This window comes from Daphnia pulicaria, chromosome 1 (genome assembly GCF_021234035.1).
Source record: "Daphnia pulicaria isolate SC F1-1A chromosome 1, SC_F0-13Bv2, whole genome shotgun sequence".
NCBI lineage: Eukaryota > Metazoa > Arthropoda > Branchiopoda > Diplostraca > Daphniidae > Daphnia > Daphnia pulicaria.
The window spans coordinates 35,974,648-35,991,054 of record NC_060913.1 but is presented as its reverse complement, the minus strand read 5'-3'; the positions used below and the strand labels follow the sequence as shown (position 1 = coordinate 35,991,054).

At 38.0% G+C, this 16,407-nt stretch overlaps 2 protein-coding genes and 5 long non-coding RNA genes across 7 annotated transcripts; 3 read left to right on the top strand and 4 right to left on the bottom strand.

Annotated features, from left to right (window-relative positions):
* The first annotated feature begins 528 nt into the window (after window positions 1-528).
* LOC124312087 lies at window positions 529-1,939 on the top strand. The gene is made up of 6 exons (XR_006910285.1): window positions 529-649; window positions 726-910; window positions 982-1,141; window positions 1,213-1,371; window positions 1,498-1,719; window positions 1,783-1,939. It is a non-coding gene; the product is annotated as an uncharacterized LOC124312087 (long non-coding RNA).
* A 278-nt stretch (window positions 1,940-2,217) lies between these two features.
* On the bottom strand, window positions 2,218-4,066 carry LOC124312082. Its single transcript, XR_006910284.1, has 8 exons — window positions 3,946-4,066; window positions 3,685-3,869; window positions 3,454-3,613; window positions 3,224-3,382; window positions 3,010-3,097; window positions 2,722-2,873; window positions 2,498-2,663; window positions 2,218-2,424 (listed from the first exon to the last, which is right to left on the bottom strand). It is a non-coding gene; the product is annotated as an uncharacterized LOC124312082 (long non-coding RNA).
* Window positions 4,067-6,634: 2,568 nt separating this feature from the next.
* LOC124323313 lies at window positions 6,635-8,186 on the bottom strand. Its single transcript, XM_046784326.1, has 5 exons — window positions 8,019-8,186; window positions 7,747-7,901; window positions 7,475-7,676; window positions 7,143-7,394; window positions 6,635-7,077 (listed from the first exon to the last, which is right to left on the bottom strand). The coding sequence occupies exons 1-5, from the start codon at window positions 8,026-8,028 to the stop codon at window positions 6,635-6,637; spliced, it is 1,062 nt and encodes a 353-aa protein (XP_046640282.1). The 5' UTR covers window positions 8,029-8,186.
* A 2,492-nt stretch (window positions 8,187-10,678) lies between these two features.
* On the bottom strand, window positions 10,679-11,383 carry LOC124323297. Its single transcript, XM_046784325.1, has 3 exons — window positions 11,317-11,383; window positions 10,993-11,244; window positions 10,679-10,929 (listed from the first exon to the last, which is right to left on the bottom strand). The coding sequence occupies exons 1-3, from the start codon at window positions 11,381-11,383 to the stop codon at window positions 10,679-10,681; spliced, it is 570 nt and encodes a 189-aa protein (XP_046640281.1).
* Window positions 11,384-11,669: 286 nt separating this feature from the next.
* LOC124312289 lies at window positions 11,670-12,380 on the bottom strand. Its single transcript, XR_006910463.1, has 3 exons — window positions 12,148-12,380; window positions 11,789-12,068; window positions 11,670-11,707 (listed from the first exon to the last, which is right to left on the bottom strand). It is a non-coding gene; the product is annotated as an uncharacterized LOC124312289 (long non-coding RNA).
* Window positions 12,381-13,629: 1,249 nt separating this feature from the next.
* LOC124312443 lies at window positions 13,630-14,161 on the top strand. The gene is made up of 3 exons (XR_006910500.1): window positions 13,630-13,825; window positions 13,897-14,016; window positions 14,085-14,161. It is a non-coding gene; the product is annotated as an uncharacterized LOC124312443 (long non-coding RNA).
* Window positions 14,162-14,965: 804 nt separating this feature from the next.
* Window positions 14,966-15,731, top strand: LOC124312306. Its single transcript, XR_006910466.1, has 3 exons — window positions 14,966-15,007; window positions 15,076-15,206; window positions 15,282-15,731. It is a non-coding gene; the product is annotated as an uncharacterized LOC124312306 (long non-coding RNA).
* The last annotated feature ends 676 nt before the right edge of the window (window positions 15,732-16,407 follow it).

Genomic DNA, 16,407 nt, shown 5'->3' with positions numbered 1-16,407 from the left:
GAGTGAAGGGGGGTTTACCTGGGCCATACCATACACACCCATGTTTTCCCTTCTCCATATATGTTAAAGGATGGACTAGTAGTTAGCAACTCGGGCTATGAATCTCAAGCGCCGGTGTTCGAATCTCGGCCATGTCGATAAAGATTTTTATTTACAAAATATTTTAGAAAATTAATAGCTCAACAGCATAAAGCGGTGTGGAACTATCCTGGCGAAATTGATGGTTTTTTCTTTTTTTAATTGATTTAATATACAGCACGAAAAGGAAATTTCTATTATAGTTGAATACCAAATGTGGTTTTGAAGATTTCCATCTATCGGTGATAGTAGCGTCACTAGCGTGGTTCAATAGCGTCATGAAGATGGCGTCATCTGCACATCGTCAACTTCAGCGTTTAATTTACAAATAAGAAATAGAAATCTTATAAAAAAATTAAAATAGCTTCAAGATGTGTACATTTTATTTTTAATCATTTTAAAATTTGAATTGCAATTTTCGTTACATTTGATCTGTAAGAATTCGATTCTGAATCATTCTCATTTCAAATCGATTCACACACATAGCAGACGCTAACACATCAAGCGTCATCAATAGCGTGGTCTATGGTGCAATGCTATCACTGGAGTAAGGCGTTTATCTTCTATTCGGGTATGTTAGAGAACTCTTATCATGTTATTTTCAATCTTTAGTTTCTAATATTGTAATTATCAACTTGTGTGGATAGGTAGCGTCATGATTGGCCTACCCTGATGGCGTCATGATCGCTGCTGATTGCCTTTCAAATAGGTTTTCAGCATTCTGCTTACACCTTTGGCATAGAGTCACATATTTCACAATCCAACATCAATTGGTACCAACAGCAGCCCTTCTCTCCATCATCCAGAAGGGTCTGAGATCAGTGTTGGAGATGTGTGTGACAATTTTAATATGATGAAATTTATCTACCACCAAATTTTTACTCTTATGTTTTTGTTTTTCAGGATGGTTCGGAACAACCCATGGAAAGCTTATCACTCATTGATGCTGTGATGCCTGATGTTGTTGCAAGTCGTCAACAGCAAACCCAGAACAAACAGAAACCACAAGTGGTAAAGACAGAACCACCAAATTCCAATGGAGATGAACCCATGCATTCCAATCGTAAGATAGTCACTACTTTTTTTTGATCCCCTGAACTGCTTACTTATTTTCCCTTCAACTATTTAATGAAGGCTGGGAAGAGGAAACAGGACTAGAGATACCTGCCAGCAAATCTACTGTACTTCGTGGCCATGAATCTGAAGTTTTCATCTGTCTGCGCCTGAACCCAACAACATTCAGAAGGGTGGAACTGAAGTTCCGAGCAACAAAGATGTCACCTCACTTGACTGGTATGTAAGTTGTGCTATGTAATGCTATGTGTAATGTAATGTGTATGTAAGCAAGTGCTTTTGACGGAAGTGTAAGTTTGGTTTTACTATTTCATTCGATTTGTTTTAATTTTATTTCATTTCAAGGTATTTGCTGGGATAACTGAACAGAAGTTTTAAAGAAAGACAGAAACAATTGACAAGACCCATCTCTTCTAGATATCACCGTCCAACTGGCTTCTGTAAAAGAAGCGAGCAGGCTGAGTCTTGAGACACTGGCAACAGAAGTTCGAGAATGGAAATCACAGATTGATGACCTTCAGAAGGAATTGTTAGTTGCAGATCCCGATCTTATCGATTTTATGAAAGGTCTGTTAATATTTTTACTGAAACGTGTAATTTCTTTACTTAATTTTTACACTTTTTTCTCAGGATTTCTAGTTGAAGCAAAGGAGAAAATGTTGTCAATGCAGAATGCATTCATGGAACAATTAATCATTTAATTCAACAATTCCAACGTAATACGAAGGAAACCTGATTTATGGCTTATTTAATAGCTTAACTTATCGTCGTTAGTAACTTGCATCGTAACGAATTAATTTTTTGGTAGCCTCTTGTTTAAACGAAGTATAAGGTTACAATCAATGCATTATAGTAGCGTTGTATAATGTACAATCCACTTAATGGCCTCTGAATGAGATAGTTGAAGTGAGAAAAATTTAATTTGAACAAAGTGAGGCTGACTGGAAATAAACTAAGATGAATAATTAAATTTTAGTACCGACTCGTTCTTCTAAAATCTGATTTTCCGTCCGTATCTGTTCGAGGTCACTTTGCATGATTGATTTTGCACTTTGCTGATTACGAAACAAACAGCATCATTATTTGACATTATTTGACAATAATGCAAACAAACAAACAAAAATTAGCGAAACATACTTGATCTTCTAAATCCTTTATCTCTCGTGACAAGTTGCCAGATTCTTTCACTAATTTTTGGATGTCAGAGCAATCAGTTTGCAATGAAATCAAATACTTGTAAATACGCCGGGCAGTCTCATCCGATTTGGCCATCTAATAAAAAAAGAAAAAGGTAACAACATTTTTTAATTAATAATATCAGCATTTTGATAGTAGTAATAGATACCCGAAAAATAATTACATCCGTAACGGTAAACGTACGCTCAACTTTTCCCTGTATTGAATTGATTTCACGCTGCACACTTTTTACATCTTCAAGCACCAGATGCATTTCTTCATTTTGTTTTTTGACGTTGGCTACGATACTCAGTATTCTTTGAGTATAAAATGTTCTAAAAAGAAAGAGATACAACTATCTCGTTACTCAAGTGGATAACAAAAGTTTATTACCTTGTTAGTACTGAAAGTGGCATAGATTCGATATGCGTTTGAAGTTTTTGTATAGTATCTTCTTTAGTACGAATTTCTTCTACAATGCTTCTTAACAATCTTAAGGACGTCACTGTATGTTCAAGTGCAGCTTTAAGCTTCTCGCCTGCACTCTGTTCAGATAAAAAGAAGAAAATCAGAAACAAAAAATATTAATGTAGAGATACTTAATTACATTTTCGTGACGAAGAATTTTAGAACACATTATCTTATTTTTATTGATATATAAAATGTATTGGCACTAGTTACCTGAATAGCATTCAGGTTCCCAATCTTTTGCCTTGTCAATTGTTTCAGTCTTTCTTTAAAACTTCTGTTCAGTTATCCCAGCAAATACCTTGAAATGAAATAAAATTAAAACAAATCGAATGAAATAGTAAAACCAAACTTACACTTCCGTCAAAAGCACTTGCTTACATACACATTACATTACACATAGCATTACATAGCACAACTTACATACCAGTCAAGTGAGGTGACATCTTTGTTGCTCGGAACTTCAGTTCCACCCTTCTGAATGTTGTTGGGTTCAGGCGCAGACAGATGAAAACTTCAGATTCATGGCCACGAAGTACAGTAGATTTGCTGGCAGGTATCTCTAGTCCTGTTTCCTCTTCCCAGCCTTCATTAAATAGTTGAAGGGAAAATAAGTAAGCAGTTCAGGGGATCAAAAAAAAGTAGTGACTATCTTACGATTGGAATGCATGGGTTCATCTCCATTGGAATTTGGTGGTTCTGTCTTTACCACTTGTGGTTTCTGTTTGTTCTGGGTTTGCTGTTGACGACTTGCAACAACATCAGGCATCACAGCATCAATGAGTGATAAGCTTTCCATGGGTTGTTCCGAACCATCCTGAAAAACAAAAACATAAGAGTAAAAATTTGGTGGTAGATAAATTTCATCATATTAAAATTGTCACACACATCTCCAACACTGATCTCAGACCCTTCTGGATGATGGAGAGAAGGGCTGCTGTTGGTACCAATTGATGTTGGATTGTGAAATATGTGACTCTATGCCAAAGGTGTAAGCAGAATGCTGAAAACCTATTTGAAAGGCAATCAGCAGCGATCATGACGCCATCAGGGTAGGCCAATCATGACGCTACCTATCCACACAAGTTGATAATTACAATATTAGAAACTAAAGATTGAAAATAACATGATAAGAGTTCTCTAACATACCCGAATAGAAGATAAACGCCTTACTCCAGTGATAGCATTGCACCATAGACCACGCTATTGATGACGCTTGATGTGTTAGCGTCTGCTATGTGTGTGAATCGATTTGAAATGAGAATGATTCAGAATCGAATTCTTACAGATCAAATGTAACGAAAATTGCAATTCAAATTTTAAAATGATTAAAAATAAAATGTACACATCTTGAAGCTATTTTAATTTTTTTATAAGATTTCTATTTCTTATTTGTAAATTAAACGCTGAAGTTGACGATGTGCAGATGACGCCATCTTCATGACGCTATTGAACCACGCTAGTGACGCTACTATCACCGATAGATGGAAATCTTCAAAACCACATTTGGTATTCAACTATAATAGAAATTTCCTTTTCGTGCTGTATATTAAATCAATTAAAAAAAGAAAAAACCATCAATTTCGCCAGGATAGTTCCACACCGCTTTATGCTGTTGAGCTATTAATTTTCTAAAATATTTTGTAAATAAAAATCTTTATCGACATGGCCGAGATTCGAACACCGGCGCTTGAGATTCATAGCCCGAGTTGCTAACTACTAGTCCATCCTTTAACATATATGGAGAAGGGAAAACATGGGTGTGTATGGTATGGCCCAGGTAAACCCCCCTTCACTCACCCCTCTCCCATGAGTGCGTGCAGCCTCCCCCGCTCGACCACCCTTCTGGCCGGCTTGAGCAGCACCTCGCGTCAGCCCCATAAAACAAGAAACTTAAAAGTGATATGCGTTTGTTGCTTAAAAAAAAACATGAAATTGTTATGGATATGTTTGAAATCAATCCGTAAGATTTATTTCATCAAACATGTTCATTTCTTACTTCACCTGAGTACTGGCATAGGTAGAGGGGGGAGACGCGTTCAAGGCTGAGCCGCTGAAAGGGGAGAGACGCGTTCAAGGCTGAGCCGCTGAAGGGGGGATCGAGCTACGGAACAAATAAATGGCGAAGAAAACACGGAAATTTGTTCATTTTTTTAAAATTAGCGATAGTTAATAAGTGAAAACGACGTTTGTAAAAAATGAATTTTACAGTTAAGATAAAGGGGAATACGTTCATCAAAAAATAAAGACGGGAATCAGCTGCCTAACATGTGAAAAACGAAACGGCAATGTGTGAAATCAATCATCGTGGTTTGAGCTACGGCAATGAATATATACGGTGGCGGATCTCTCGTAAATTATTCCGCCTTCTCACTCATGTAGAGTAGGTCGAATTTATTTTTTAATATTTCAGAGTACCTTATGGAACTTAGAAATAATTGGGAGAAATAGGCCCACTTTGACGGAGAAATAGGACCGCTTTAAAAATATTTTAAAAGTGGGCCTATTTCGTAGGGTCCTATTTCGTCCGGTCCTATTTGCCGGGCCTATTTCGTCGGGGCCTATTTCGACCGGTCCTATATCTCCGCCAATCTGCATTTTTCATTGGCTGTTAGAATGTAGAATTTATTTGAAATTATTTATTGCTTTAAAAAGTGTTCAATCAGTATTATAAAACTTACTTGGATTGAGACCCCAATACTCAATGGGTATTAGTAAACAAAGAAAAAAGTTGAGGCATTGGCCAAACAACGGACATCCAGTTGTTTGATGAGTTAATTGAGTTTTATGAGCAGGCCCGGGCCTGAATGTCAAAACGTTGGCCCGAACTGTCAAAATGTGACTTACAAGTCTACAAGTCTACAACAAATAATAAATTGACGATTTAAAAAAAAAAAAAACACTGACTTGTTTGACAATCAAATCCTAGCAGACAGAATGTGAGACTGAGAATACGCAAAACCCAAAACCGCTGACGCAAAAGACTAGTTGTGGCTTTCAGACGCTTGGTTCGCCACTTCGCTGGTAATTCTGGTCCGCGTTTGAGCTCTTTGTTTGTTTTTTTGAAGATTAATTTGAACTTTGATTATTAGTATTGCACACGCCATAGCGACATCCGTGTCGATGAAATGGGCTAGAAGCCTAGAACGTGTATACGTTTATATGTCGATTGATTTAATATCGAATCATGAGAATCGTCGACTTTAAGAACAAAATTCATTTGTGTGCAGTTATTGTTTACCCATCAATTGACAATTGTGTAGTCAATCCGGCCATCTTCAATGATAAATTTCTGTAGAAATTCAATATTTCTATCTAAATAACGTCGCTATTTGTTTTTCTTTCTTTCTCGTTTTTGTTTTGAATCGAATTGTTTTCTGTCCGTCCTATACAAAAGCATTCGCAACGGGTGTATTTATTCCAATCCAGGGTGAGGAGAATTAGCTATTATAAAACTCTTCTCTTTTCATAAAAGATATAAAACTTTTTTCAGTCGTCATCCAGCCCAGCATCCAGCAACAACTTAGAGTTTGCAAGTTCCAGGAGGGCGCAGGAGGGTTAAGCTGCAACGCTAGTATACGGACAATCTCAATTATACAGTTTTGCATTATACCTCGCTATGACTTGCTTAGCTCATTGCAATAATGACAAAAATATCAGACGATATTAGAATAATTTACCATCAGAAACACATGATTTATTGCATAATTTTTTTAAGTAAATAAGATATTTGGCAATTTGACACAAACTTTCGACTCAATTTACCATAGAGACACGAAACATATTTCCAAATGCCAAATCAAAATATGATTTTTGGTCTTCTGCGTCAGCGGTCATTCTATACATTGAACACATCATCTTCTTCGACTAACCAACCAACAAAAGTAGTGTGTTGCAAACCAGTTCCGTCAACAATAGCTCCGGCTGCCAAGAACAGTCTTATTTGGTCTCCTTTAAGCTCCAAAGTGGATTGGAGTGCAAATGTATCAAGGGTGGTATGACTATATCCTTGTGCAATCTTAACACCATTCAACTGTAAATCAACGCGTGCAGCATTGGTTCCTTGAGTGACATCAGCAACACCAGAAAAACCAAAAAAATATTTCCCTGGTCTCGGTGCTATGAATATTCCAGTCGAAGGGTTTATGGCATTTCCCACATTAGTTCTTGTGATTTCGAATGGAATGACAGAGTTAATAGTTGAGTAAACCGTATTCCTCTGTACATAGAAATATGCAGATGAAGATTTGACATCAGCAAAGCCGATCCAAGTTTCAAATCCTATATTGCGTAAAACCTTTGATATTATTTCATGCTGATTCAATTAAATTCAAGTCTGAACAAACCTGCGTCGGTTGAAGTTTTGCTAAAATCACAGTAAACCGTTTCTACTTGAGACGCGCCCTTGATCAAGTACAAGCCGTTGAGGACATGACCGATCTGCCACAATTCCACGCAAGAGGTTGGCATTCCGTCGACCAACTTCTGGCCGGAGCATTTCAATTTTCCTAAAGTGTGAATACCACTCGACGCTTCAGGGGTCGTTCTCCCGAAATTCAAACGTGTGATGGGCAAACTTTCTTTCGAAGTTATCTCTCCTGTTTATATGGTAAATCCAAGAGTAAAACAGATTTCAAACAGGATCAATTTTGGCCTAATTTTTCTTTTTTCAGCATACCTTCGTCGATTAAATTGACGGGAACGGCGGCGTCACAGTTGCAGTTTTCGTTCGGATCGGCACAGGTCTTTGAAATTCCGCACGAACACATATGTGTGGAGTTATCGCTCCCGTTCCAGTAATATTGCTCGTTACCGTTCCGGTCGTTCCACCAGGAATATTCGACGCCATCAAACTGCAGAGGAGCTGAGTAGCACTCGTACTGTATACCGGCATAAAATTTAATTGACGAATAAAATATTATGATCGACGAATTATTTTTTGAAAAGAACCTTAATTGACTGGCGACAATCTGATGAAAGTTGTGTAAGGGCTGTGATCTGTTTTAATGATGCTTGGTACACGATTGGTTTCGTATAACAGCCGGGATCTGTGCAATGGCCGACGTTTGTCGATGCTTCGGTGTCGTGTCCAATAATTGTCATTCCTGTCGAATATAGAAAACGCAGCTTATAGTGAAAATTGTGTACCATAAATATCAAGATAAATATAAAACGGTCAGCAATTATATAGGTAATAGCCTAATAGGCTATATATTTTATACCTGAAGACATGTCGCAATTTACTTGAATGGGATCGTCTCCAACACCTTGGCCGTCGGGATCGATCCAGTAAACGCCGGTGGACAATGAAGGGTCAGCCAATCGGGCTTCATGACAAGATCTTGGAATTCCAGCTTTAGATGAGGCGAAATCACCCGTATGTAAATCTTTTTCGCTGTCGCTGACCTTCGTTTTTAACTGTCGAATTTCCTCTTTCAGTCGGTCAAATTGAATCTCAACGGCACCAACAAAGTCCTCGAATCGAGTTTTCAAAGTTTCCTGCCAACAAAAAATCTGATGTATATTCGTGTATATTATAATTACTAAAATGTTTGTATTCAGCAGTTTCATACGTAGTCTAAACGGAGATTAGTGTCGTCTTTAGTTGATGGCAAGTAACTTGGATGTTGGGCGCTTGCCACGGTTACAAAAAAAGCACAGAATAAGACAAGTGTCTTTCTCTGATACGATGACTGGCTGCTGGCCATTTTCTTCACAAAATATCGAATGGGTTCTCTTTTTTACTTTGTTACAGTGGTTTCCTTTTTAGAGACTTAAATAGAGAGCAGCCGGACTTTATCTGTTGGCCAATCATGTAAACAAAGAAAACATTCAAAAATATCCCAATTTATCGATAAGATATTTTAAAAAACACATCAAACAAGATTGTTTATTTTATGATATTGCCATGCCGGTTTGCGCCGGGATTTCACGTTGCCGTGGGTGATCAGTACAGTGCAGTTTTTATGAGCTGGTCCTCTAGTCTGTAAGTCTATATAGGGCCCTGACTGTCCTGAGTTAATAATTGTTAATAACAACTTAATAAGCATATTATAGCCCACAAAAGAATTGTACATGTATGAACACTATATAATTGCAAGATAACTGTCCAGCAAAAGATACTAGGCTAGATTATAAAACTGAATCGCTATAGTTGTTCACATATATCCGACCCACGAAACAAATCATGTGGAATAATTTTGAATCGTTGTCTTTTTTTGGTTTTGTTTTTTAAGAGCAATTGCGGGTTATGCATGGTTTAGCCCATACTATTAATTTAAGAAATTGGGATATAGCCTACTTAGATCGAGCGGTTTCATATAAAAGAGTATACAAGCGCCCATGACGAATAGCGATGAAACGACATGATAAATAATTATAATGCGCTGCAACAATGACAACGCGGACAGCAATCACAGCAATGTTTCGGATGAATGAGGCTGCCGTGGTGCGGATGTTTGAGCATAATTATAGTCGTTCTTTTACGGATACAGAATGAGGCAATAAACAATTATAAGTATAAAAAGAAATGGGTATTTAGGCTATGCTGACTGAAAAATGTTGATAACGAAAACGATGCGCATGATGAACAAGCAAAAATGAAAGATTTGATGATTTATTGTTATAGATAACTATATACACATCGATATTTCTATATGGCATACGAATAGATGGCATATGGTTACAATTTTTGAAACGGTAACTAACGGTAACTAACTAACTTTATCGGCCAGGAAAAATGGGAACTCAGCACGCCAACAACTGAAAAATGTTGTTTGACTTTGTTTACTGAAAGCTCTTTGTACAATATTAAAAATTGTTCCCGCGATTATCTAACGAAAAATCCCCGCAAAACAGGTTCGAAAATGATATATCCCGGTATTTTTATTACCGAAAAAAAAAACGGCAATGCGCGGCAATGAGTTTATTGGCCACTTAAACGGAATAAATTGATAGTGGGTTATAGACCGGCTACAGTTTTTTTTTTAGTGTGATGTATACTTATATTTCCAGTTCAATGATGTTCAAAGATCACAGAATAATACCTTACATAGCCTGTACTTTGTATTATAAGAAATTAGGAGTCCGCCACCCAAATATGCCAAAAGTTTGTCTGTCTTTGGAGTGCATGAAGATAATCGACTTTATTAGGCACGCTCGGGACGCTGAAATGGCTTACTTAATTGCTGAGAAATAATTCATCGTGGACGCTTGCGATTGTGGGTGATGCATATACTTTAATTGTCGTGGCGCGTGATCATCTCATATATTATCATATCTTATTTTTTTAGCTGCTGGGGATCGTAATATGGCCGCTTTCGTGATGTTCCTTATTCACAATTGGTTTATATATTTTATTAAATAAATAATGAACTCTTATTATCTCAGAGTTTATTGAAACTTAATTCCGTTGAACCACGACTTTACATTTACTGCCGTGGGTTAGGCTACTGTGACCCAATATTTTACCCAAACTTAAAAAATCATCAGAACTATTTACCACCGGAAACACTTGATTTATTGATGTATTATTTTTCAATCGAATAATATCAGTTAAAGCAACTATTTAAAAATTAATTGACGGCCAAATTTCTACTCAATTTACCCTAGCAGCGGAAACGCACGAAACATGTAGGCTATACTATATTTCCGCGTCACAATTGGATTTTCGGCATATGCTGTGTCTGTCACTTCACATTGAACACATTATCTTCTTCAACCAACCAGCCGACAAAATTTGTATAGTAAGCGGCGCTGTCGTAAATTCCTCCGACTACCAAGAACAGTGTTATTTGGTCTCCTTCTTTAAGCTCCAAAGTGGATTGGAGTGCAAATGTATCGAGACTGGTTACACTACATGCTTGTCCCATTCTAACACCTTTCAACAGTAAATCAACGCGTGCAGCATGGGACCCTTCAATGTTATTAGCAATACCAGAATAACCGAAAAATATTTCCCCGGTCTAGGTGCTGTGAATATTCCAGTCGAAGGGTTCATGGCATTCCCCACATTAGTTCTTGTGATTTCGAATGGAATGACAGAGTTAATAGTTGAGAAAACCGTATTCTTCTGTACATAAAAATAGACAGATGATGATTTAACATCAGCGAAACCAATCCACGTTTCAAATCCTATTGCGTAAAACCATTGAAATTATTTCAGGCTGATTAAGTTCAATTCAAGTCTGAACAAACCTGCGTCGGTTGAAGCTTTGGTAAAATCACAGTAAACCGTTTCTACTTGAGACGCGCCCTTGATCAAGTATAAGCCGTTAAGGACATGACCGACCTGCCACAATTCCACGCAAGAGGTTGGCATTCCGTCGACCAACTTCTGGCCGGAGCATTTCAATTTTCCTAAAGTGTGAATCCCACTCGACGCTGCAGGGGTCGTTCTTCCAAAATTCAAACGTGTAATGGGCAAACTTTCCTTCGCAGTTATCTCACCTGTTTAAAATCCAAAAAATATTTGAAACGCGTTCAATAAAATAAATTCTGTTTTGTTTTCCATAATATTACCTTCGTCGACTAAGTCAACGGGAACGATCGCGTCACAGTTGCAGTTTTTGCTAGGATCGACACACATTTTTGCAATTCCGCACGAACACATATGCGTGGAGTTATCGTTACCGTGCCAGTAATATTGCTCGTTACCGTTCCGGTCGTTCCACCAGGAATATTCGATGCCATCAAACTGCAGTGGAGCTGAGTAGCACTCGTACTGTAATTTTATGAGATTGATTGCTAAATAAAATAATTTCGATCACAAAAATTATCTTTATTTTGGTTACCGCTGCGATCTGTTTTGGTGAGGCTTCGTACACGATTGGTCTCGTCGTATAACACCCGGGTTCCGTGCAATGGCTAACGTTAGTCGCTACTTCGGTGTTGTGTCCAATAATTGTCGTTCCTGTCGAATTTAAGAAATGGAAGGCAATAATGTAAGTAAAAAGTTTTATCGGTATACGAAACAATCAACACAAACGTATACCTGAGGACATGTCGCAATTTACTTGGATGGGGTCGTCTCCAACACCTTGGCCGTCGGGATCGATCCAGTAAACGCCGGTGGACAATGAAGGGTCAGCCAATCGGGCTTCATGACAAGATCTTGGAATTCCACCTTTAGATGAGGCGACATCACCCGTATTATGTAAATCTTTTTCGCTGTCGCTGACCTTCGTTTTTAACTGTCGAATTTCCTCTTTCAGTTGGTCAAATTGAATCTCAACGGCGCCAACAAACTCCTCAAAACGAGTTTTCAAAGTTTCCTAAAAACAAAACCAAACATAAAAGAAATGTAGCCTATATAATAATTATTAAAAAAAATTATAATGCAAAATTTCATACGTATTCTAAACGAAGATTAGTGTCGTCTTTCGTTTGCGGCAAGTGATTCGGATGTTGGCCACTTGTGACGCTTAACAAAAAAGCGCAGAAGAAGACGCGAGTGTCTCGGTGTTGTACAACTTAGCCACTGTATCGACGAAAGATCGAATAGGTTTTGTTATTTTGCATTGGTGGTTGTATCGTATTTATACATAGGACAAGAAGCTATAGAGAAATCGAATCTAACTTTGTATCGTGTGAGCGATATGATTTTTTTAAAATTTCAAATTGTCTAATTCATCAATAAGATATTCAAAAATAAAAAATCCCCCGGGTTTTTTATTTTTATGACATTTTAAAGTTTTCTTTGTGTGACCAATTATGTCGACATGAATGCACCAACTAATAAAAGTCAAATCACTGTTTGCCTCTGTTGTGTTGCAACAAAGGCTGACGCGTAAAGACTGATAACGTATAGATAAAAAATGTATGTATGCATGAGGCTACTATAATTGCAACATAACTGTCCATATACATTATAGCTTAGATTATACTAATTGTTCATATATCCCAATCATAAGGCAAGCGTGTGTAGCCTATAATAATTCTGAGTCCTTGTCGTTTATATTCGTGTTTTAGGGTAATATAATGAGAAGGTCATGGACTCAAGGTTTACTATTAATTTAAGAAATTGTGATGGATCGAGTGGTTGTTGGTTCAAGTATATAATTAAGGGATAGAGCCCACTTTTATTTATTATTAAGAATATAATGAACCGATATGACAAATATTATGGCGCTGTAACAATGACCGATCAGGGTGGATAAAATTTAAATGCTGGAACTCCTTTGCATTCGACTGGGGACAATCATCTGGACTAAGTTAGATGGCTGGTAAAGTCACGCTTTTATAGGGGCCTATTAAATTGTTTTTTTTTTTTTTTGTTTTGTTTTTCGGAATTTTTAATTATCATTTGAGAAATTCTGATCGTCTTGCCATTTTTATAATGTTATTCGTGTTATTTTATTTATTCACATTTGTCGATAACCACCATAAAGGAATCGTTGTTACTCACAATGACTGTGGGCTGCCACCTCCGATAAAACCGACTAGTTACTGGATATTTTGGGTTCGGCGGCCATCAAGCCGTGTCAGATGTTGACCCATTGGCCAGTCTGTTAAATCAAGCTTGCAGCAGTCTCTATGAAAGAGGAGTCTTGGAAGCCCTGCGGGTTTTAAACGACTACAAATTTTTATTGCCAATTCTTGACATCAAACGTTTTTATTATTTTTTTTAAATCCACAGGCAGTCGCCTTTAACAGAGATCAGAAGAAATTAGTTAAAGGCACGGCTGACAAATTGAAGACGTGGGCTATCAAACTCTTGGCGTCGTCAAAGAGCAACAACAGTTGAGATCTTAATTATTTTTCTAGGAATAGGCCTACGTCAACCTTTATTAACAACATATATGTATGTCTTTAAAATAATTCCAGTGCTGGTCTTGGACGAGTTCCCGGAATGGCTGCAACGTTCCAGCATCGACCACCGGATCAAAGACACCAACACCAAGTTGAAGAGGATCGCTAAAAAGAAAAAAGAGCCTGTCAGTGTTTCAGGGCACCAACAACAAGAAGGAAAAGAAGAAAAACCATTCCGGAGAAGATGATCTCACTTACGGTCCGCGGGATTATGTCATTGGTAAATCTTCGTCTAACAAATTGTATCTTTTATTTTTGCGTGAAAACTCAACCAACAGTTGTGGTGGACAGGATCAAGGCCGAAACTTTGGACATGGATTACTTCTGTCTCGGTTGTCATCTGGAAATTATGGGCCCGTATGTATGGAACATCCGCTCTTCTCTGGAAGTTTATGCAATCGCGAATGCAAGGTGATAGTCTATTCTCTTTTTCCCAATTAATTATGAGTGCTGACTGTTGGTTTTTTTTTCTTCTGCAGAATAAACTTCTGACAACGAGTTACAGCATTGGCGAGGACCGATATTCACGTAAGCGCTTCATTTTTTTTGAAAATAATTGTTTAATAGAATAATTTCTTCCATCAATTTTAATAGGCTATCTGTGGTTCCACAGGAGATTGTCTGGTATGCGAAAATAGTTCATGTTCCAGGTAAAACTTTTTTATTTTCTAAATAGTTTTTCTTTCAAGAACTCAAAGTGATTTCTTGTTAAATAATTAATCGAGTATTTTGCTCGTATTGCGTGCTGGTTGGCGAGGGATCGATGTCCGTCATCATGCAAAAGACGCCGTTGTTTTTCTTCCTCTGCGCCAGTTTCACCACCAGAATAATCCCACGGCCTCCTTCAGCCTCGCTCCGACTGGGCCTTAAAAGTATTTTATTTTGTTCACTAGCTATTTTCCAGAATATTCTTTAACAGTTTCTCCGACAGCTGAAATAAAAGCTTCCTCCACCAAAATTTATACCCATCGACATCTGTCCAAGAAAGGGCAACCTTCTCTTTGCGTCGTCATACTCCACGACAATCTCGGAGCCGTCAACTATACCTACGCCCTTAATTCACAGATACTTGATTTGGGTCAGTATATTGAACCGCTGGAACATTTTTTATTATTTACAATGAATCTGAATTTCTCCTTGTTTCTGTAGAGTATGGAGAAGCTTTTTTCGATTTTTTCCACGTCAAGAATTGCATCTAACGCAACAACGAGGAAACGCCACTCTTGTGGGCTGTGGAAAATGTCGCCAGCTACCACATAACCATTTCGAGGTTTGAAATTCAGTATTGGAATCTGCTGATGAGCAAAAACATTTTCTTTCTTTTTTTCAGATTTCTCCAGATGGAACCGATAACATTCGACATGAAGGATGCCCAAGAAGGCTCCACCAAACATCGTCTGGTGTCGGTATTTGATAAAATTAGAAAAATAATTTCAAACATAAAGCTAAAAGAAATTTTGCTTTTATTAGGAACAGAATTTCAATCCGCAATTGGACGAGCAATTCATCAACAACGACCATTCGGTTCGTCCATTTCCAGTCTTCCGCCCAGCCGAGAGCCTTTTTTCACCAAATACTCTTGGATTCTTGAAGATATCGTGGTATCAACATGTTTGAAGGCTACTTCTTAAAAACAAATAAAAGTCTAACTGTAAATTGTAATGTGATGCCCACAGGCCATAAACCAACCCCTGCCAGCCAACTGGCAGGAGAAACACGACCAGATGCTGTTTCAGCGCGATATACTCGAAGTAAGACGAAAACAATTAAAGCTCCAGCCTTTTTGGAGCATTACTCGGTCGTCCAGCTGACTCATAAAACGGCCAAGAAGAAGAGGAAATTGAGCAGCGATCTCCGCCCGTGTTGGAAACTTCGCGAAGCCGTCGGCAGTGCTGACGAGGACAGTGACGGAATTAGTGACGAAACGGGCGACTTTTCGCTTTTCTGACGGATCAAGCCACCGATCGTGTTTCCCCGTGCCGTTTCCGGAGTACGTGTTTCATGTGGAAGAAGCTGAAGTACATCAAGAACTATTGAATTGTAGTTTGCCCGTGTCTCTGTGGATTAACATTTTTCAACTGCCGTTGAAGATTTGAAGTTGGTCCGTGTCGTTGGTCCTAAATAAGCCGCGGATGTACATTATACAGCCTAAATGATTCATTCGACGACGATATTATATAATGGTCTGATGGACTATATATGAGCTAAATAGATGGCAGATGGCTGCATGATGTTGTCAGTGGACAAAGTCGTGCTTTCAAAATAGTTTCTTTTTCTCAATTATTAGCTATAGTTATATTTTTTACGAAATTTTGATCGTGTTATTGCCGCATTGTAACTGAGGGTGTAGTTTTATTTATTCCTTTGTCCATGTATTATAATAAGACAAGGGATCGTCGTTGCTGCTCACAATGTCTGGTGCTGCTGCTGGTGCGCTGCCACCTCCAAGATATAATAAATATAGGCTATAGGCCTACTTTATATACAAAGTTATACTGGTTCAGCGGCCATCCAGATCCAGCAGCCGCGCACGCGTATCCAAGATTCTAAAATTACATTGTTGTTGTTTTTTCGACTTTTATTAGGTTTGTTGTGAGTTAAAACCAGATGCTGGCAGAAATCTATATGAGCTATTTCATTGGAATTAAAAAAAAAAAGGTTTATCTTGAACAAAGTTTCCAGCAGCATATAGGCCTATTGGTTCCCATCGTTCGTTCATTTCTATCAATCATCCGCTCAGTCGTGAGTAGCCTACATCGTGAGCCATTTTTTCATCAAATTATTATTACCCTTGGATTAGGC

Excerpts from the sequence above, each read along its gene's own strand:
- LOC124323313 (XM_046784326.1), bottom strand. Across the intron at positions 7,677-7,746 it reads ATTGTCGCCAGTCAATTAAG|TACGAGTGCTACTCAGCTCC; the intron begins GTTCTTTTCAAA and ends GCCGGTATACAG. Across the intron at positions 7,395-7,474 it reads CGTCAATTTAATCGACGAAG|GAGAGATAACTTCGAAAGAA; the intron begins GTATGCTGAAAA and ends CCATATAAACAG.
- LOC124323297 (XM_046784325.1), bottom strand. The coding sequence starts at position 11,383 with ATGTGTGTCGATCCTAGCAAAAACTGCAACTGTGACGCGATCGTTCCC. Across the intron at positions 11,245-11,316 it reads CGTTGACTTAGTCGACGAAG|GTGAGATAACTGCGAAGGAA; the intron begins GTAATATTATGG and ends GATTTTAAACAG. Across the intron at positions 10,930-10,992 it reads CAAAGCTTCAACCGACGCAG|GATTTGAAACGTGGATTGGT; the intron begins GTTTGTTCAGAC and ends TTTACGCAATAG.